The sequence below is a fragment of the Silurus meridionalis genome, chromosome 1 (genome assembly GCF_014805685.1).
Source record: "Silurus meridionalis isolate SWU-2019-XX chromosome 1, ASM1480568v1, whole genome shotgun sequence".
In the NCBI taxonomy this organism is placed as follows: Eukaryota; Metazoa; Chordata; class Actinopteri; order Siluriformes; family Siluridae; genus Silurus; species Silurus meridionalis.
This window is the reverse complement of record NC_060884.1, coordinates 21962649-21985531: the sequence shown is the minus strand read 5'-3', so window position 1 is coordinate 21985531 and position 22883 is coordinate 21962649. Positions and strand designations below refer to the sequence as shown.

Here is a 22883-nt window from a genome sequence, read left to right as displayed (position 1 = left end):
AAATGTGTGATGAATGCCTGATGTCGGTAAACCTCATAACAGAGGATGTGCCCTGGGAATAAAAACTAGCAGAAATCTACAAAAAAAAACAAGTGTGACTCATGAATCTGGCCTCAGCCCATAAAGAAAGAGGAGAAATGAACACACAAGTGGTAAAGGAATGAGGAACGAGTGGAATGAAAAGGAATAAAAAAGGAGAGGGTGAACCATCACCTGCGTTCTTCGAACAGACTCCCAAGTCTTCTACTATGGAGATTATCTACTTATATTAGTAAATTTTGCAGTAAAACCACAGACATTCAGACAACCTGCCAGGCAGATGTGAATGGAAAGACAACATGAAGTACACAAGCAGACAAATAGACCAGCAGACAGATAGATGGACATAGAGACAGAAATATAGACAAACATCCAGATAGATAGATAGTTATCCAAGCAGACAGACTCGCACTCAGAGAGACTGAGAGATTGATAGAAGCATAGAGATAGTTAGAGAAGCAGACAAAGATAGAGACAGAGAGAAAAAGAGCGTGTGAGGGAGAGAGAGAGAGAGAGAGAGAGAGAGAGAGAGAGACATAGCAATGCCAAAGCAAAAACTTCCATTTGGAAAAAGTGCCTAATTACTCAATAAAATTATTAGTCAGAAGCTGGAAGCAAATTACAAAACACACACAGACACACACACACACACACACACACACACACACACACACACACACACACACACACACACACACACAACACTTCACTGATGACTAAAGTCACAGATGTGCTCAACGGATCACACTGGGGCAATTAACTGGATCCATCAGCATAACACACTCTCTGAGGAGAGTTTAATGATAAGGGCCTGATCCTCATGTCATAGTTAGGCAATGGCTGATCTCATCCTCCTCTAAGGATTACTGAGGGTAAACGGCATTTCCCCTAAACCAGCGACATGCTCATATTTACTTTCTCTTTTTTTTTCCCCTCTTGAACTTCATAAACTGTGCTTTTATTACTTTGTTATTCACCTTGAAACATATTGAATGATTTTGTTAGTACAGTAAAAATTATATAAAAAGGTATGTAGTTATGACAGTCAGGAATGCAAGACCTGGACCAAGTGATGGTTCTTAGAAGGTTAAGGGATTAGCTTTCTCCCTCTCATTCTTTCACTCAGTCTCTCTCTCTCTCTCACACACACACACACTATCGCTCTTCATGGCATGGCTTCCATGGCTGCCTGTATATTTATTTTATATATATATATATATATATATATATATATATATATATATATATATATATATATAAAATATACAGGCAGCCATGGAAGCAATGCCATGAAGAGCGATAATTTGCTCTGATATGTCTGCTGTAGAAACCAGTTTAAGAAAAAAACCCTTGATGTGGGTTCATGCTTGATTATTTGAGGTTGCTGATGTCTTTTAAGCATGGGTCATTGAGTATAGCAGGTGTTTCAACTAAAATACTTTCTACAAGTAAGAAACTGGCTAGCTTTTTTTTCCAGCATGGAGAGATTTTATATATCTACTCTGGCAAAAAGGAACTATGCAGTGGTCAGGTTTAAGAGAAACTATGAATCATTAATATGTAGTGTATATGCAATATGTGTAGTTGAAAAGAACAAAAACAATTCTTGAGCATTGGTCCCCAAATTCTTTTTTTTTTTTTTTTTGCATCACGGACCAGTTTCACGGACACAGAATCAGTGGGAGCTTAATTTATCAGAAATTTGTTTTTCTTTTTTAATAAAACACCCTGAAGACCACCAAAGTCAATAAAATGTTTTTCTTTTTTTCTGTGCAGCCCGATACCAAATGATCCATAGCCCGGTTGTTGGGACCCTTGTTCTAGAGAGTGTAATATAATAATGTAGAATTTACCTGATTAATGTGTATGGTGCAGCAGTGCACTGGGTAATCCCACTACCTCACAACACAAGGGTCCAGAGTTTGATCCTGACCTCAGGTTGGTGTGCAGTGTTTGGTTAGATTTTTGGACTTTGAAAATACATAATTAAATCATGAAAGAAAATGCATTAATACAACACAGTTTAATCAGACAGGATCAACGTGCATTTTTATTTTCTACAGTATACCATGGTAAGATTGTTAAGCCTTTTTTATCTTTGCTAAATGGCCTTTAGGATGTTTCCACCTGGTACTTAAACACTCCATGCCATGAATTTTGGTCAGTATGCAACACTTTTGGCCATTATTTATATTGAGTTTCTGTGTGAAGTGTGTGGTAAGTGGAAAGAATGAAAGAAGGATGTTTAAATGTAGGCAAGAGAACTAGAAAGGCAGACAGACGGAAGATAGACAGACGGGCATAAGGAGATGCGAGAATATGCTGTATTTTGCTGGCTGTGGCAGTAAACTGTGTCTGAAAAGTGAGACGTGGGAGTTTGTCTCACTTGTCTGGACTGATCGAGTTGCACCGAAACAACAGCCAAACAGCTGCAGGCTGTAACACTCACAAATCCCTTAATTCACCAAAACGAGACAAATCAATATAACACGCAAAGTAAAAGACCCCAGACTCTACATGTGTAACCCTACATTCTTATTAGACAGGGACAATTCATTGATGTCTCTGACACTTCATCTGAGGTCACTGTCCAGTTTTCAATAAGAAATGTCATTTATTCAGTATACAGTTTTATTAATTTTTCTATGCTATTGCCTAATTCTTCTAGTTCTTATATTCCCTCTAGTGAATATTAAAGCTTTACAATTTAATTTACATTTATACTTCAAATGATCAGTGGCTTCATTGTGGAAAAAAGCTCACTGAATTAAGAAACTCATTTGTGTTCCTTAATTCCAGCTGATGATTTGTGTCACATTACAGCAAATTTGGTTTTGTATGTTAAACATAATTTGAGTATGCCAGGACTAGTCTTTATGTCAGTGAATATTCTTACTATAGAATTTATTACATTTTTCTGCTATTATTTGGAAACCCATACAATCATGACAGAGAGACAGAGAGAGCAAAAGAAAATCAGAAAGAACTGTTATAATTCAAATGTACATATTTTTTTTTATTGGAAATGATTGCCTACCTGTGCTTTTCAGATTTGGTGACTAACTCGAGATTAACAACACCAGCAGAGTCACTGACAAGGTAGTGACAAGAAAAGAAAAAAGTGGCTAGAAGACAAACTTCAACCTTATGATTTATGCACTCTCCTGTGAAAGGCCAGTCATAAATTACCATCCTATAAAATTCTCTCTATCTAAACTTTGACAGCAGCTAGCTTTTATTTCCTGCTGTACAAGGGTATTTCCTCTGTTGACAAAGATCCATTATCTGACCCACGACACTTGCAGATTCCAGGAAAAACTCATAATGTACAATTTGCCTCCCGCTAGTGCTAGTCGAGCGAAACATCTAGCCGACTGACAACAGAGCAACATAATAGAGCACGAATTAAAGCCAAGACAAATAAGAAACAATGAAACGAAAAAAAATGGGCACAAATGGTTCCTGCTGAAGCAAAAGCTCAGGGAAGCAGCCTGTTTGGCAGTGTTCAGAGAACCACAGGGAAATGGATGTTTGGGGAAAGTTTTGGAGTGGAGATTCCGCCAAATGCCTCTAGTTTTTGTCCTTGTGGAAAGGAAATATGCCGGCAGAATGTCTTTGTAATGTTGTGCTTAGCTCTACATCATACTGTACTGAAGAGGTCCAATGCCACCCTGAAACTCATTTATTTCCAATAACACCATGTTCTGAAGAGTTTTATTCCTATTAGATTACAACAAACATTACATATTAATTGCTGCTGTGGAATAATATAATTAGTTACTGTTGGCACACCTTATAGCCATTATAAACACTCATAGACAGACAGACAGACAGACAGACAGACAGACAAGTACAAATAAATATGTAGTATTAGCGATACATATAGGTTCTAATACTCCAAAGGTGGAATAATATTTCATATGAATGCAATTGTAAATGTTGCAAGTTAGTTATAATAATAAAATTAGACTACTGAACAAACCAGGGATCCAGCAGTGTGTAAAACTTTGTGCACATTTTTTTTTATATTTCTGAACAATGTAGAGCAACTCAGAGAAACACTTAAAACGTACTGTGCTGCTTTTTCCTGGTGACATTTATGGTACTTGTTAATCACTTTGAGTATACCATGTTGAAAGTTTATTTTTGTTTGCTCTTTTTCACTTATTTTTCAGATTCAAAGAGGTATTTTTTTTACACTATATGGACATAGATATTGGGACACCTGACTTTTCCAGCCATATGTGGTTCTTTCCCCAAACTGTTACCACAGGGTTGGAGGCACACCTTTGTATAGGTTGTCTTATGGATATAGTAGCATTAAGATTTTCTCTTCAATTGAACTAGGTGACCTGAACTAGTGTATATGGTTAGATTGGAAGTTCTTGAGAGGCCTGCTATAGAGATCTAACGTCTACCATACTGAACACCTTTAGGATGAACTGGAGCACCGACTGCACATCAGGCCTCCTCACCCTACATCAGTACCAGTCTTTAACACTCTTGTTGTTGAATGAGCATAAATCTCCACAAGCACAGTCTAAATCTAGTTGAGCATCTTCCCAGAAGAGTGGAGGTCATACCAGCAAATGGGGATGCCCAGGTCAGAATAAAAGAGATTTTAATCAAATAAATAAAGTTTACTAAGTACACACATATGCTCTTTGTTTTAAATGCGGGAAGCAAATGTAACAGCGGATCAAAAAGGTCTCATATATATATATATATATATATATATATATATATATATATATATATATATATATATATATATATATATATATCTCACACATATATATATATACAGGGAGTGCAGAATTATTAGGCAAATGAGTATTTTGACCACATCATCCTCGTTATGCATGTTGTCTTACTCCAAGCTGTATAGGCTGGAAAGCCTACTACCAATTAAGCATATTAGGTGATGTGCATCTCTGTAATGAGAAGGGTGTGGTCTAATGACATCAACACCCTATATCAGGTGTGCATAATTATTAGGCAACTTCCTTTCCTTTGGCAAAATGGGTCAAAAGAAGGACTTGACAGGCTCAGAAAAGTCAAAAATAGTGAGATATATTGCAGAGGGATGCAGCAGTCTTAAAATAGCCAAGCTTCTGAAGCGTGATCATCGAACAATCAAGCGTTTCATTCAAAATAGTCGACAGGGTCGCAAGAAGCGTGTGGAAAAACCAAGGCGCAAAATAACTGCCCGTGAACTGAGAAAAGTCAAGCGTGCAGCTGCCAAGATGCCACTTGCCACCAGTTTGGCCATATTTCAGAGCTGCAACATCACTGAGTGCCCAAAAGCACAAGGTGTGCAATACTCAGAGACATGGCCAAGGTAAGAAAGGCAGAAAGTCGACCACCACTGAACAAGACACACAAGCTGAAACGTCAAGACTGGGCCAAGAAATATCTCAAGACTGATTTTCTAAGGTTTTATGGACTGATGAAATGAGAGTGAGTCTTGATGGGCCAGATGGATGGGCCCGTGGCTGGATTGGTAAAGGGCAGAGAGCTCCAGTCCGACTCAGACGCCAGCAAGGTGGAGGTGGAGTACTGGTTTGGGCTGGTATCATCAAAGATGAGCTTGTGGGGCCTTTTCGGGTTGAGGATGGAGTCAAGCTGAACTCCCAGTCCTACTGCCAGTTTCTGGAAGACACCTTCTTCAAGCAGTGGTACAGGAAGAAGTCTGCATCCTTCAAGAAAAACATGATTTTCATGCAGGACAATGCTCCATCACACACGCCCAAGTACTCCACAGCGTGGCTGGCAAGAAAGGGTATAAAAGAAGAAAATCTAATGATATGGCCTCCTTGTTCACCTGATCTGAACCCCATTGAGAACCTGTGGTCCATCATCAAATGTGCGATTTACAAGGAGGAAAACAGTACACCTCTGAACAGTGTCTGGGAGGCTGTGGTTGCTGCTGCACGCAATGTTGATGGTGAACAGATCAAAACACTGACAGAATCCATGGATGGCAGGCTTTTGAGTGTCCTTGCAAAGAAAGGTGGCTATATTGGTCACTGATTTGTTTTGTTTGGTTTTGAATGTCAGAAATGTATATTTGTGAATGTTGAGATGTTATATTGGTTTCACTGGTAAAAATAAATAATTGAAATGGGTATGAATTTGTTTTTTGTTAAGTTGCCTAATAATTATGCACAGTAATAGTCACCTGCACACACAGATATCCCCCTAAAATAGCTAAAACTAAAAACTACTTCCAAAAATATTCAGCTTTGATATTAATGAGTTTTTTGTGTTCATTGAGAACATGGTTGTTGTTCAAATTAAATCCTCAAATAAAATTAATCCTCAAAAATACAACTTGCCTAATAATTCTGCACTCCCTGTATATATATAATATATATATATATATATATATATATATATATTTCTTCACTTACTGAACGACTGCAGCCAGTGACTCAGCTGTTATTGTTACAATAAGCCAGCATAAGGAAGAACACTTTTATATGTTATAATACAGGCTTTGTGTTTATGTGTCTTCCACTGAAAGATGGCTTCTATGTTCTGACCTATTTTGTGTGAGAGTGAAAGACAGCATCTTGGTTCTTTCTGGATGACTGCACTAGAATAAAGGTCTCTTTACAGCAGTAAAAACAGAGAAAAGGGCAGAAGGAGAAAAAAAAACCTATTGAATGATCCTATCACTGCTATTCAGTGATCTGAAGCTATGAAGCCTTATGATGCTTTGATAGCAATCAGTCTGCCTCCAGGCAAACACACACAAGCACACACACACACACTCAACCTGCTACAAACCCTCATCGAGATTACAGCCATATCTAACTCATCGGCTCAGTGTGTTGCCCTCCTGGAGCCCTGAGGCAGACCCATAACCATAACGTGTGTGTGTGTGTGTGTGTGTGTGTGTGTGTGTGTGTGTGTGTGTGTGTGTGTGTGTGCGCTCAGTGTTTTGAGTCTCCTGATGTGTTATCTGTGAACCTGAACCCATTAAAACTGATTTTTTTTATAAGCATTTGCCTTTCTGTCCCTCTCACATGTCTGCAGTTTATTAAAATTCCGAATTACGTTTCACATGCATATCAGCATCAAGCTTTTATTAAAATGTAAGGATTCGAGGACTTCAGCATTTGGGGTTTAGGTTTAAGCTTAGTGTCTGGTCGTAGCTTTAGTGAGTTACACAGGTAAGAATTAAAAATTTGTCTTAGGAGAGACCAAACAGCTCATAATATTTAAATTGATAACATGAAAAATAGAAAAAAGAGAGCAAAGGCATAGAAGAATATAAAGGCAAAATGCAGGTGAAAAAGAAAAAGTAGAAGACGACAAACATTGGGAAAAAAAAAGAAGAAGAAAAAGGAGAAAATTAATTTTTATATTAAGGAGAACAAATGTAACCAGTCATAGCAGTATTTCACTGTAGTTTTCTGGATGACAATGCAGGTAGAATAACAGGATGATCAAAGTGTGTGTGTATGCATGTGTGCGTGTGTGCATTTGAGAAAAAACAGACACTGCTTAGCTTCAGTAGCTTAAACTTATTTGAGCCTAAGGTGGCACTATTGCCATCCTTAACTCAGCCATGTCACACTCAATTGTTTGCTTTTAGCGCTCTCTCTCTCTCTCTCTCTCTCTCTCTCTCTCTCTCACACACACACACACACACACTCGCTTGCTTCTCTATCATAAAATTCCACCTGATAGCACAATCAGTCGCTCAGCCACAGCCAAGAACCGCCGTTTGATGTTTGTCTTTCGCTAAATTGATTAGACAAAAGACGGCCTGCAAGCTAGATTACAGCTCTGCCAGGCATTGTTTATTTTCAGCTGTGGATAAGAGTTGAGGCCGCTCCTCTTTTTGCTTTGCTGTCACTAAAAGGAATTTCACTTGTTTGTTAAAAAATAGATACTGAACGCCTGTTTTTGTGACTTTCCAGAAGGAGAAATGACACCAGCAGGAAAGACCTGATAATTTCCAGGCAATCCAGAGTCCATGGACAGGATAGTGGCCAAAGGTGAATAGTTACAGAAATGGAAGCACAACATTAAAAGTCAGTGAATGTATTCAGTGGTCTCAACAGAATGTCACAAGTGTCCCAAACACTATTTGCCAAGTCTCAGTAGAGCGTATTCTCTGTACTGGGGAATTCCTAAAACGGTTGAGGTAGTTAAAAAATGTAATGACTAATAATGTAATAATATTGTGCAATATATACAGAGTAAAGAAAGACATGTTATCTTCAAGACATAGCTAGATAGGATAGGTATATCCAAGACACTAGAGACTGAGAGATAATTTGTTTCAGAAACTGTAGAAGACTAATATGTGCTCCTGTTATTAGCCTTGGCCATAAAAAAACTTGACTAATTGCAAGGACATAAAACAATTTATTAAGTGTAGCTAGCATTAGAGTCAATTTCATTACAATACTTGTAACAGATGTTACATTTATAAACGAAACTTTGTAAGTTGCATGTATTCAGGGTTTAATCTTGCGTTTAATATGCTCTTTGCTAAAAATGACAGCAATAATATCAATAATTTATTCTTTATAATCCATTTTTCACATGTTAATCAATAGTGAGAATTATTGGCAACTGGAGTCATCTTGCTATCCATAATAATGCCACATAATACCACACAGAACACGGAGAAAGGCAAAAATGAGATAATAACGACACAACATTCACTGCTTTGTTTGCTTATACAATCCATTTTATTCTATTCTCCTCTCTCGCACTCACTCTTTCTTTAATCCTACTATGATAAGACTCCTTTTTCATCTATCATGAAGAGAGACTGGACCACTTGTGTCTCTCAGTCTCCATGTGGTATGTTAATTAGCATGAGCACTGATGTGATCTCGTGCTAACCTACTGGTTCATGTCTTATCCTCATCTGCTCCAATACTCACCCACCTTATCACGGTCTACTGTGATCTACAAAGAATAGATGCTTTGTTCTTTCAAGATTACCTATCCATTCTATTTACCTAAACTTTACACACACAGACGCACACACAAATGCTGGCCAAGTAACAGCACGAGTTTAGCGACATCAAGGCCGTTCTAGCGAAAGAGGGAAAAAAACAAACAGATTTACTTAGTAAATAAAAAGCAAAAATTCGGGAGATCATCCTGCACTTTGCTGCCAACGCTTCCAGAAGGCACCATGATTGAGAAAACAGATGGAAGTAATCAAAAGGGAACAGGGTGTTTTAAGCACGCTCTCTTAGATAAGGTGGCTGAAGAGACTCCTTCTGTCTAAAAGAGAGCATTCCTCAACAGTCTCCCTCCTTCCAACATCACATTCCAAAACACTGTCCGACGTCATCACGTCTCTCTGCACATTAGTCTTCATTTAAGAGCCGGTGACCAAAAGCAACAAAAAGGAGATCACATCTACATCCAGTATTCTGTAAAAGCTGCTTTGTTGATTGAATTGGAAAGAAGAAACCTATAAAAATATCCTATATTAGATACATGCGATATGAAATTCATCGATATTCTATTCCTTGTCATTGATATTCCTAGGTTTTCAGTTTTTTGTAATTGTTTAATAGTAACTGTCTCTGTAAATAGTAACTGTCACCCATCACTGGTGATGGAAATTGTTTTCAATTTTCCTGTCATTAGCCAACCCTAGACTGTTGCAAACGGTTATCACTCTCCTCTAAGTATGTTCTTCTTCCTCTAATCATGTTCTGCTAATGTGTTAGCCTTTGGCCTCCCAGGTCAGTAGCTGTTGCAATAAGTGATAGCAATAAGAAAGAATTAGGGAACAGGTAGAACATTTATTGATTCAATTATTCAGTGTTTTGCACTCAGGTCTCAATCAATGAACAGCTGATAACTGAATAGACTTCACGTTTAAACTATACAGAAGCTCCTGGTTGCACAATTTTTTACCATAATGTTTTTCCTTGTGACTGCTGCCTCTGGTTTTCTCATTAGGGATTAATTTAAAAAGGGATGCATTTCTATGTAGAAAATATGAATTTAAAATGCATATACTGTACATCTATCTGAAATTCTGTAAAACGGCTTTGTGAAAATGTCCAATGTTAATAGTATCATACTAATTGAAATACATAAAAAATGTAAATAAAATTAAATTGATTTAAACACTTATTGTGGCCAGTGTCACACTGGATCTAGAGCCTGTCCTGAAAAAAACACTACGGGCAAACTTAGATTACCTTTATTTTCTGACTTTTCTGAAAAATGTGGAACAGTACAGATTATTATTGCTCAAACCCTGGCAGAAACTTTACAGCAATGATGAATTAATGGTGTGAGATAGTTACATCACTAATAATAATTCTACAACTTGATAAGAGACACATTTGTGTGTCTATAAAGATATCCATCATCATTAAAATCCATCATGGTTAATAATTTCATGCTAATAGGACTCTCTGATATATCTTAATACATATAGTGGTTGAAAGACTATGTCTTAAAATATCAACTGGTACAGCGTTGTCATGTCAGTAAAAAAATAAAAATAGAGCACCAGAGGTCAGAGGAAACAGTCAGTAGGTTTCTCATTAAATGACCTTTATCAGTTCAGAATGATTGATAGAGAAATGTCCTGACAGCCTACAGATTCTGACTCAGATTCTGAGCATTACGGAAGGCTGCCGTCTGTCAGTGTGAGTGATTAGGCTGTTAGGCATAAAGTGTAGGAGCAGTGCATACACACGCTCACTGCCAGGTGTTCAGTTTCACTTAATTGCACAGCGAAGTCGAAGAGACTGGAGGAGAGCCAGGAGCCTGTACGTTCACCTAACACAGCTGGGCCTTCCTCTTCGTTATTAAAGAAAAAACATGGGCCACAGAAAGAGAGTAAAAGAGGGAGCGCACAGAGAGACAGGAAGCCATTCATTTAAGTGGTGCAGTAAAAAAAAAAAAAAAAAGTAAACGAATGTGTGCAAGTGATGTGTAGCTGAGTGTGCATGTGTGATGGCGAGTGAGAGGGGGCTGGACTTATAAAGACTTTTTCACACAAGGATGTTAGTTCGCTGCGGATGTGGGGGCAAACCTTGACACCTTGCAGCAGCTGTGTATGTGTGTGGTTTGCTTCTGTATATAAAGAACCTTGAAAACACGACTAACCTGCCTTTAAGCCTTCTCGAGCTTTATCATGCAATGATGTTAACCAGTACGTGCAGTTTTCCTGCTCTTCCTTTTCTACTTCCTGTTTCCTGTCCTCTTTTGGTTTACCCGCTGAGCACTAGGTTCTTCGGCATACCCATCAAAATCAGAGACATGCTAGCAATCAGGAATAAACCAACAACATCCTGTAAAAGTATCAAAACACCAGATAGCAGTCCATTATGTGTGTGTGCATGTTTTTGCGATCCTCAATGTGATAATGATGAAAAACAGACAGTAACACTGAAATTTAAGTTTATGTGATTAATTTCTGTTTTTGATGTTTACATAAATGATGTTGCAATCCTAGACACTGGGACTAGACAAATGTGTTCACCATGTGCCAAGCATTAACTGTCTCATTACAGTAAATTTCAAGTTTATTTTTATAGAGTTTCTCACAATAACAGAACGCAAGAATAATAGAACCAAAAAAAAAAAAGAAAAAGAAAAAGAAAAAAAAAGAAAACGTATATAAGTAAATGTGTTTATCCAAATGAGCTAGTCTGGGGTGATTGTGGCAAGGAAAAACGCCCATAGATGGTATTAAGAAGAAACGTTGTAAGGGGAACCAATCCTCATTTGGGTGATATCAAGAGTGTGTTTATAAATATTAAAAACAATACAAAACAACAGAGAAAGAGAACTACCATGAGGTCAAGTGTATTTCTATAGCGCTTTCACAATGTCTCAAAGCAGCTTTACAGAATTTAAGAATTAAATTGAATCATCATCTTCTTTCGGCTGTTCCCATTAGGGGTCACCACAGTGGATCATCCGTCTCCATACCCCCCCTGTCCTCTACATCTGCCTCTTTTAACCCAACTACCTGCATGTCTTCCCTCACCACATCCATAAACCTCCTCCTGGGTCTTCCTCTTTTCCTCCTTCCTGGTGGCTTCATCCTCAGCATTCTCCTACTGATATAACCCATGTCCCTCCTCTGCACATGTCCAAACCATCTCAATCTTGCCTCCCTCACCTTGTCTCCAAAACGTCCTACATGCGCTGTCCCTCTAATAAACTCATTTCTAATCCTGTAAATCCTCGTCACTCCCAACGAAAACCTTAACATTTTCAGCTCTGCTACCTCCAGCTCCACCTCCTCCTAAATTGAATAACGTGTTTATCCCTGATGAGCAAGCCTGGGGCAACTATGGCAAGGATTACCTCCCTTAGATGTTATGATGAAGAAACCTTGAGAGGACTGGAGCACTGGAGTGTGAGATTATGAGGATTTCCTTTCTACAGTTTTATACAGTCAGGTGGTGATGTGGAACCAGGAGCTAATGAGCAACTCATAAAATAGCTCAGCTTTTGAGATCATCATAGATTTAACACCAACTCCTCAGAGCCTTTAAATGTTCAAAGGGCTCAAATGCCCAAACTCTACATAAAGTGAGATCTGAAAGGTGCTGGTACATCTCTAGATGATTCGAATTGTTTGCGGGGTTGGCAGCTTCACTTTGAAGGTCCATAATCTTCATGAGGTGGGACACAACTGGAGCTGGCGCAACCTTGGGATGCCTCGGGATGGTTGTGTATTCAAGAAAAGTGAGGAGTTCAGAATACAAACAGACTTCAACATTCCAGAAGATAAATAATCCTCTAGCTCAATACACAACACTAAGTAAACAGTAATATACAACTGGTGCATGCTGCTGTAACTACAGCACAACGACACGACTCCTTCACTCAGCCTCTTTATCTCTTTAAAGTTCGGTTTCAGGTGGAATCAAGAGTGTACAGAAAGGGGTCTTTCCTTAATTACAGACCGCCCAGTCACCTTTGTTCTGACTCCCTCCAGAGCTTGGTCCAAAGAAAACAGAGTGCACACTATTTTAAACAAAGACAAATGGATCTTCAGACTTCATACAAAGTTCAGTGGCCTGTGCTGAGAAAGCGTTCCATAAATTCCTCCCGATTCTGAGGGCAAAAGGGTGCTGAATACTTTAAGCACAAAGGTTGCAAAAGGCAAGACAACATATCAACTACAATAACAGCTGGTAGGGACACAAGCAACTGAGAAAGACAGTGATAAAGAGAATATTAAAACCATTCAAACGTGACTAACCATGCAGTAACAATCAAAATAAATGTTCTTAAGTGGCATAAATGCATGTGTGTATCTGAGAGAGATAGAAAGAGATAGGATGGCTTGAGCTGTGAGTCAAGGGTAATGGGCACACAAAATAAGTTGACCATTTTTAAATCATAAAGCTTGGGTTATTAAAAACAAAATACATCTTTGATATGAATATTTTGCAAGAAATAAAACTGTTTTATTCATCTGCCACTTTAGTAACCAATGCTACACGTTCACAACCAACCCTGCAATTAAAATTATCAAACAATAATAAAATCTCGGTGAAGTTCTAGTGTCTGTGTTCTTCTGTAGCACGGGTATGATTAGTTCATGGGTTCAAGTACGTTAGTGAGTGGATCGGCCCTGGAGATCACTGGTAACACTATAGCCTCTTCTAGGCTTTCGGCTTTGGCTTTGAAAGCATTAAATCACATAACAGTGCTGAACTGTTTCCCTCATGAAGGATCTGCTGCATCTGTTACTAAAGGCCAGTGGCGCCTGAACTCACGAAACCTGACCCTGGTTTTAGGAGGTACACACGGTACCACAGAAGGACAGTGGGCGTGTGTGCGTGTCCGTCCAGATGGCCACATCTGTGCCTTTATCGCAGGTAGGTGGCATTAATGCCAAGGCCCCTAGCTTACTTTCCCACATGTCCTTGAAAAATGGAAGGCCTGGCCTTTACCTCCATCTATGATTCTGCCCTGACGTTCAGCTCCATCCCACATTTCACTCACACCTTCAGCTCCATCTCTAATTCTACCCTGACCTTCAGCTCTATTTTTTATTACAGCCTGACCTTGTCTGCCCTACTTTATGCTTCTGTGGGGGTAAAACATGGCAGCTTTCTTTCATCATCTTTCATCATCAGCAGAGTGCCTAGAAGAATATACTTTTTTATTATTTTTTTTCTTATGGTGATTCTCTACGTGAGCACACAAAAATTTACACTGCAATTCTGTGTCGTCGAACTACTTGGCTATACTCTTAGGGAATGTGGCTTGGGTGCAAGTTATTTTGAATGAAACAATAAATTAACAACTGTAATGTCACTGCAGTGAGTGAATGCACAGAACAGGAATGGAGAACTCCTGAACAAGCCCCAAAACAAATAGGCAGAGACAGAGGAGGAAACCGTGTAAAACCAAAAATAATGTTGTGTAAAGCCCAGCCGCACAATCACAGTTGAACGTGTCAAGAACAAACAGATTCACATGACATGCAAGTGTGGCCCTGGGTCATCAGCCCCCAGAGGAAGGAAATCGCTTGTGGCATGGGATCTGTCCATTTAGCGAGACAATACTACGGAAAAAGTCAAACTACAACAACATGGACTAAGATTAATGTGACAAAATGAATTTTGTGTATTTTGGGAATTTCACAAAATCCCAGCAGTGTTCAGTCATAAGAGGTCACTGGCCTTCTTTGGGAGACCATTGTGTTTAACCTTAACCCTAGTTGCCAAGTGTCCTGCAGCAGAAGTAGTTGGGGGAATGAAAGAACTTGAAAGAACTTGATAAGGAAACACCCAGCTTCAAAAGGCCTTAAAGCATGAATTATATATATATATATATATATATATATATATATATATATATATATATATATATATATATATATATATATATATAATGTTATCCTTGCTCCATATATATCAAATTAGACAAAATCTGCTTTATTAGCTTTGCAGTCATGCTATAACTATATGTATGCTTATAGCTAACAATACATTTTCATCATGTACTGTACACAGAATCATGTACAACCATACCATAAGCTTTAATATTAAACTCCACCATCAGACTGTAGGTGTTGCATCATGCCTGAGGCTAATGCTTGTTCTAGGTGACACTGTGAGTGTAAGTAAGTGAATCCAGCTTTAAAGTGGTCCAACCTTAGCAAACTTTGAACTAATCTTGGTGTATTAACAAGAGGAAATTTGTGTGAATAAACTTTGACCTGTAGTCACTGGTGGAGATAATTTAATCAGGAAAATCAGTCTTTTTTCTCAAAAATAAACTGTTCTCTTAAATCATATACATTACATAAAATACATGTCCGATGTAGCTTACTTGATTAAACAGTGGCTTATATAACAGGGACTAGCACTACTTTCGGCATGCTAAATATAAGGAAAGTTTTCTATAGTCATTTCATGGCATTAATGTATACTATAATACAAGTCAGAAAGAGTACTTATTCTCCTGCCCAGGGCCTCCAACAGCTCCTCAAATTCCCCTCTGTCTCCCACAGCTTCACGGATTGTGTGTGCTTTAACATGCAGCTCATATATTTTGTGTTTGTAAGCCAGAGAAAGCTTTGAATGTCCAGGATCACATCCTAGGGTTAGATTAAATATGTGGCTGTGTGTATACAGGTCATCCCGGGCTTATTGTTGTTTAGTTTTTTCAATCTGTCTTTCCAATCAGAAACCACAATAATTGGCTTGGAAATATCACAGTACTGAAGTCTTAGTGCACACTGAGTGAAATGGCCTTATCTGTCAGTGCATGTAGACAAAACTCACATGGGGAAGAGCACTAGCATGCTGTAATCCCTTCTGTACACATTGTGCTGAGAGTGCTTTTCTACAAAACAATGATACAAATGGCAATAGGACCTTATATGGAAAACACGTGGCTTGAGTTGGCCTGATATCAGGTGGGGGATTTGTGTGCAGGCTTTATACTCGAGGTGATGACAACTCTCGGTTTTATCAAAGTTGAATCTGTGTTTAAAAATGTTATTCATAGTTATAGTGTGTCATTTCTCTGCAATGTAGGATTGGTCAGTATGCCCATCAGTCCCATTGAAGGATGTGTGGCTTCTGTATCGTTCACTCATAGGGAAGGAGGTCTGGTCTTTACACCCCTAAAAATCCCATGGAAGGATGTGCAGCTTCTTCATCATAAATATTTCATGAAGAAGGAATGGTATCTTTTCACACCAGTCCCATGTAAGTTAGTCCTGTTTTTATTTTTATTAGGATTTTCAGAATTATTTTTTAATCTTTCTTTATTAAAAGTTTGTAAACCTTAAATATATCTATAGAATATAAATATCTAAACATATACTGTATGTGTCATAACTTGGAACAACCTTCTGATTGCACTTCTTGTTTTAAATCGAGTATTACAAATGAAAAATATATCCAATGTTTAATTTCCACCTAATGCTGTTTCTTCTGTATATGATAGCTCAACAAATCAAACATCAGAGTAATGAAAAGTGACAGACCTCTCTTCACTCCTGATATACATCCTTAGATGTGCACTAAATAAACTGAAAGCGGGCCTTTGTTCAAGTGTTTGCCTTAATTGCTAAGTGATTTGCAGGCTTTGTGATAAACAGCGAAAGAAAGCCGTAGGCCGGTTGCCAAGCTACAAGCTTAAACACACCACAGTGGAATTATAGGAAAAGGAAAGCAAATTCTTTCCATCGCCAACCAAAACCAAAGACTTATCACATTAAAGGTTTTTACTAAAGTAATACCAATGAGTCATGGCATGGGACCACGCAAAGTGGTCATGCAATAAAGCTTGCGTTAATCCAAAAAGAACCTGTGGGTTGTGTGATTTATGAAATAGCTTTGGCACTGACACATCAAAGTCATACTCACCTTACCTATGTAAGCTCTTTGCATTGTTTATTATGTATACCTTGAAAAGTTATGGGTGATCAGACAAAATAAATCTGAGGATTACTCTATATAGGAAAGCTTCCTTCAAATAAGTACCATGGATAGCTAAAAAAAATATCTAATATTCTTCTAGCTAATCTTCTACATTTTTTTTTTTCTAGATTTTAGTCATATCCTATCTATCCTACCCTATCTTAACCTACATACATCATCAGTAAGCACTTTATCCTGGTCATGATAGCAGTGGATCCAGAGCCAACCACAGGCATCAGGAGGCATGGGATGCTTGTCCATCTCCAGACATCATGTAGGTACTGATTCCACCTACCGGCATGTATTTATTGAGGAAACCCTTACAGCACCCCGAGCATAGACTTGAACCAGAATGATTTAGTATGACAACCACAAAACTTGGAACATTATCACAAACTACTCAATGTGAGTTTCTTGACTCATTCATAATTCAAGAACAAAACAACTCCACCTGTTCCCTGTTTTCAGCTTGTCACCTAATCAATTATAAATCTTTCTGCTTTAAGAGTAAGTTTAGGTAAACAAAACATGTAGAAAAATGAACATATACGGCAGCCATCAAGAGGTGATGATTAGAACTGTAGTTGTGATGTCAGCATAACTTTGTTTTGTAGTCTGTTTTTTGGTAATGCAGAAATCTCACCGCTCATATTGAGAGAAGCCACGCTGCGCTGCGATTGTGCGTGCAAACAGGGTTTGATATTGTATTTCAATAGCATAGGGTCCACAGCACGCAGGCACATTAAAGGGCTCTTCTTGATCCGCGTGGCTGATATTGCCGAACAACCTCAGCCATTTTGCCAAGATATACACTCCTTTTTCCTCCTCTTCATTCTCCCCCACTCTCCACTGAACAAAACCACTAAATAAGAGCCCCTCACTCGAGGCCCGTTCTTGTTATTCTTGGGATGTGTGCACACAGGAAAGTTGATGACGAGTCATTCTTTTTTTTCCAGCCTATACTTTTTAAACTCATTGTTCATAATAGAAGTGAACACTTTTGGACACAAGAACCAATCATTCTGTGTGTGTGTGTGTGTGTGTGTGTGTGTGTGTGTGTGTGTGTGTGCGCACGCGCAAAGATAGTTTCCACTTGCAGGCCATACAGAACAACGGAAATACAAAAAAATAATGCCATTTCTTTAGAAATGGTTCAAGTCAGCAAGACTTTCTGCCAACAAGGCCATCCAGCGATTACATCAATTCATTTGATAGTCACAGTGAGATCATACACCCGCCTCGTTCTGTTTCCCCAACCTCCTCTTTCACTCACAAACCATCCAACGGCTTATTAACAACCCACCCAGACTGCACTTCCCAGAACATGTTTTCATTCCACTCTATCAAAGCCAGTTAAGTTGAATAAGCTGGTTCTTCAAAGTCCCAATACATACTAATCTTATTATTTGAATATATTCTTTACAAAAAAAGACAGATTTAACTTAGACTTTTCTATTTATGTTGGAAGATGTTCCACATAATTAAAAAATAAATTTGCCATTTTACAAATACAGGAGAAAGAAGACATAGACTGAACAGAAATGACTGAAGTGTATGAAATGTGAAATTATTGGAGTTTTCAGTTTATTTAGAAAAATCTATCTGGCAGCTACACTTATTATTCAGTTTATCTATTTTGCTTGTATTTAGTTGCAATTTAAAAGTTGTATAATCACTAATTGCAATGCTTTGCACCTAGCATAATGTCACTGGTCTATGGTGGACCCTTTTTATATATAGAATATTCATATGATGCATGCTCCTGATGAACTGAACTATTTGACCATTTGAGTGTAATGATTAATTTTGTTTTGTTTTAGCTCCTAGTGTTCAATCAGAGTAACTCCATAGAATGATATTCTTTCTAGGATATCCTGAATTCCAGCGATGGCACAGAAGCATATAAAAGGTCCTTGTCTCATCTCAACCTATTACAGAAAGCGTTTAGTGCCATGCAGTAATAAAGTGTTGTACTAAAATAATACTGACAGTGTTATCTTTCTGATTCTGTCAGACTATGTGTCTACTATAATCATTATACTATTACTCTCACAAAGGGGGTGTAAGCAGCTGGAGGCCTTCACCTACAATGTTCAACTTCACACTAAACTCACCTCAGGTTTCTCCATCAGCTCCTCTGTGTTGCTGCTACGCAGGTTGATGATGTGAACTTCCTGGGGAAGGCTGGTGGTTCCACGACTCGCACAGCCTGATAGAGCTGTGTAGCTCTCCAACATGGCCTGCACAGGGTGACCTTCACCGACTGGTAATAGCTCGCATGGGCTACGTAACAGTGGACCTGGAACACAAGAACACACATCAAGAACATCAGAAACATGGGTGCACTCTGGTGTTTAATGAGGACTTTCACGAATCCAGTGAACAAAGTAAAGCAAATGAGAAATGATAGGTTGAAATGTTCTACTTTATGCGACAAGAATGAAAAGTGACGCAAAGTGTTGACTTTTAACCAGACTGAGATGTTGAGGATGCTTCACTTTTCCCAATATGAAACATCTGTCTTTTTGTTGTAAGTCAAGATAGAGAAAAAGAAATATTCTTGGGATTTACAATGTCAGGATATGACACAAATGATTCCACAAGAAGTCTAGTGCATAGAGTGTAGTGATTCTGGGTTTGATTAGTGCATTTAACAGCCTGTAACAGATTGTGGATAGTTCAGATTGCCAAGTGCATGTGTTGTTGCAGAGTAGCCTTGAATTATTTTAAAAGTAGCAGTTTTCCCCATAGAGTAGGGAGTGTCAAAATGTCGAAATGTGATTATCGAGATTAGTTTGTCTGGTTAATCCTTGCTGCATCTAGCTAGTCCTAGTTCGAGCAGTCAGTTTGACTTGCATCCATGTTAAGTATACTGTACATCCAGAAACACTTATCATATACTATATGACAAACATACTCATAGTCTAACTGCATTGCTGGTCCCAATCTGTCTTTGATAGACACGGGATCTGTTTACTAGTTATCGCTGGAACGCACATGTGCTTAACAGAAAACACTGAAGTTGTTTCTACTCCAAATGTGTGCTGGGAGAACAGAAAACCGACCATGTGGGTTATCAAAAGCAAGGATTAGATAATGGTGCTTAGTGACTTTGCTCAACAGGCATAAACACAAGCGTTGTTTTTCTTGCTGCAACTCCCATGTCACTAATTGATATAGATACCAATAAATAAGAAGAGAGTGTAGACGTTTAGGGAGGCAGGCATACAATAGCATCTCCCACTCATTCTCTGCACTCCCTCTTTTTATTAGCGAGAATCTCTGGCCCATTTGTCCTCCACTATAGCTTCCACTGTCACATCAACTCTTCCTCACTCTCTCTCCTTACATGGCCATGTTAATCTCTTACAACAGGACTTTACATGATAGTGTACTCCTCTCATGAAGAATCAGCACGGTGATAGGACGTGATGTGTGAACATGTTTGGTAGAGCTGGGACATGTATGCTGTCGAGAAGTCTTTGAGCTCTGAGCTGTGGCCTTGAAACTCAGCACAATGGGTCATGGGTTAGCATGGAATGGAACAACTTGTTCTGTATCAGACCTCCAATTAAGGGCAGAACTATATAGTCTGGAATGCTAGTCATGATCAATGGTAAACAAAACCAACCTGTTAGATATGTATGGGCTAACAGCAGTTTAGCTTTTAAAGTTGCCAAGACTCACTAGGGCTTATTTATGGCAATGGCTTAGTTTTGCCTGTGTTCATGCACCCGTATATTTAATGTATACACCATAAATATATTGGGAAAAAAATTTAATCTGTGTAATGTTTCTGAGGATGAGATTAAAGAAGATATCTAAGCCTATTTCTTGACATTTGGCAGACTGTATTATTGTTTATTTTAAACTTTTGGCAAACTCCTTCCATATGCATCATGGGGCATTTATATCTCTTCTCAGCAGCCATCGCAGGCCTGGAGGGGACTGTCAAGCTCAGACAGTCTGAAACTTCAAAAGGGGCATGAAATCCTGAAGAAACAAGACACAGCAAGAGAAACAGCAGTCTTTGGCTTCTTTACTGGCGCGAAACAATCCACAGTCAGAGCCAGGCTGAATTAACATAAAATACTACGCATGCACAAACAAAAAAACAACCAAGGAGTTCTGGATAATGACACTTGCATGATGACTCATGTTTTTGTTTAGAAGGTAAATGAGCATTACATTGTTCACATTACAACAATTAGGCTTGCCCTGTTTTATGTTTGCCCTGGTCTCTGGAGTCTAGACTTACTCATGTTTTATAAAAGAGATATTTCTTTGGAGCTCGTTTACAGTAAGTAAATTGTAAACATGGATAGCCCCTACTGCCAAAAAAGTTAACTCAAGAGTCTCGCAGGATAAACTTCTCTAATGCAGAGTTGTGAATGTTTAAGTATGCAACTGATTGATTGAATGCATCTCGGCCATTTGGCTTGCTACCTATGAGCATAATGAGTTAGGAGCATCACAAGAAAAGTTTATTAGTTACAGAACTTTAATGAATATGATGACTCTCTAAAGGGAGATCCATGCAAAATGCCAAACAGCCCCTTTCCCTCTTGCTTGGGAGGAACAGAAAAGAAAAAAAAAAATGAACAAGTTAATGACCTTTGGACAACAATGCAGTTCCCTTCAGTACAAGCATCTCAGTCAAAATCGCTGGCCTTCTCGCTCACACACATACACAAGCAAGTTTGTTTTCTATTGGAAGGTCATCTCTCTCCTAGCAGTGTTCCTGCACGTCAATGCCTCTCCACCCGCCACACACCAAGCTGGGCCAAGATGCAATATACACACATAACCTCTACTGCAGCACTAATCAGAGGAGCATATGGAAATCATTAAAGAGAAAGAGAGAAGGAAAGATTGTGTGTGTGTATGGCTTGGACTTCACATTCAACGCCTCGTGACTAACAAAATGCATGTGCCCTTCGCTAAGTGATCTGAATCAGGACAGATCCACAGTTCCCCCCCCCTGTGTATACTGGGATGACCGAATTGTTTGCAACAAGAGCTCAGAAAACCTCAGACCCCACAGTTTTTTTTCCTTTCAGCACACGCAATTGCTAGTGCCGAGCCGAGATCCAGCCATTAACACAAACAAACTCTGTGAAGATTGACCACAATGACTAGATGGCCAAAAGATCAAGCTATGCTTTAAGCAAGACATACACTGCATGATTTATAACAGATTTGGTAAATAGAAAGCATCCCAGTGGTGGACAAAGTACACAAATCAAGAAATTGAGTAAAAGTAGAGATACAGTAGGCAACATATTACTCCAGTAAAAGTGCTCCAGTTAAACTTTTACTTAAATAAAAGTACAAAAGTATTTGTCTTTAAATGTACTTAAGTATCCAGGTACTATGATTTATGATTCTTTCCTCTTTTTCCTGAATTGGGCTTTGTTTGTCATTCATAATTTTCATTTGAATTTAGTTCTCCTTACTGACGTGACATCACTCCGGGTCTTGTCAGTTCTCCCACTGGAAACCCTGAGGGCTGAGCTGATGTCACCCAACTCCCATTCCTCCTTTCTGAGTGTATGAGTGAGGGAACTTGTCCGGGCGGTAGGTGCACATTTCGAGTCCCAGCCAGATTTATTCACCATGACTTTTTTTGTATTTTTTGTATTTTTTGCATGGATATCCTGTGCTGCCCCTCGGCAAATTGCCCACGTTGTCTCTGCTTAAATCCGCCACTGCCAAGTGGCAATCATAAGTTTAAAACCTAGCATGTGCTCTACCCTGAATGGTGGCTTGCTGACAAGTTATGGTTTTATCCACACATAAATAAAAAGAAACGACTGATATCAAGAAACAAAGTTGAGTAAAAATTATGATATTTGACTTTGAAATGTAGTTAAGTTAAAGTAAAAGTCTCCCCAAACAGAAATACATGAGTAAAAACAGATACACAAGAAAAAT

At 38.6% G+C, this 22883-nt stretch overlaps 1 protein-coding gene and 1 long non-coding RNA gene across 6 annotated transcripts in view; one reads left to right on the top strand and one right to left on the bottom strand.

The window, feature by feature from the left end:
- tgfbr3 (transforming growth factor, beta receptor III) overlaps nt 1-22883 on the bottom strand; it is a 90115-nt gene that overhangs the window by 40993 nt on the left and 26239 nt on the right. For all 5 annotated transcript variants that reach the window (XM_046854918.1, XM_046854915.1, XM_046854921.1 and 2 more), the window contains one exon: nt 19064-19248. In XM_046854918.1, the coding sequence (XP_046710874.1) occupies nt 19064-19248 (185 nt within the window). The remainder of the gene's footprint in view (nt 1-19063; nt 19249-22883) is intronic.
- Nucleotides 17071-19051, top strand: LOC124389504. Its single transcript, XR_006926591.1, has 3 exons — nt 17071-17227; nt 18770-18858; nt 19007-19051. It is a non-coding gene; the product is annotated as an uncharacterized LOC124389504 (long non-coding RNA).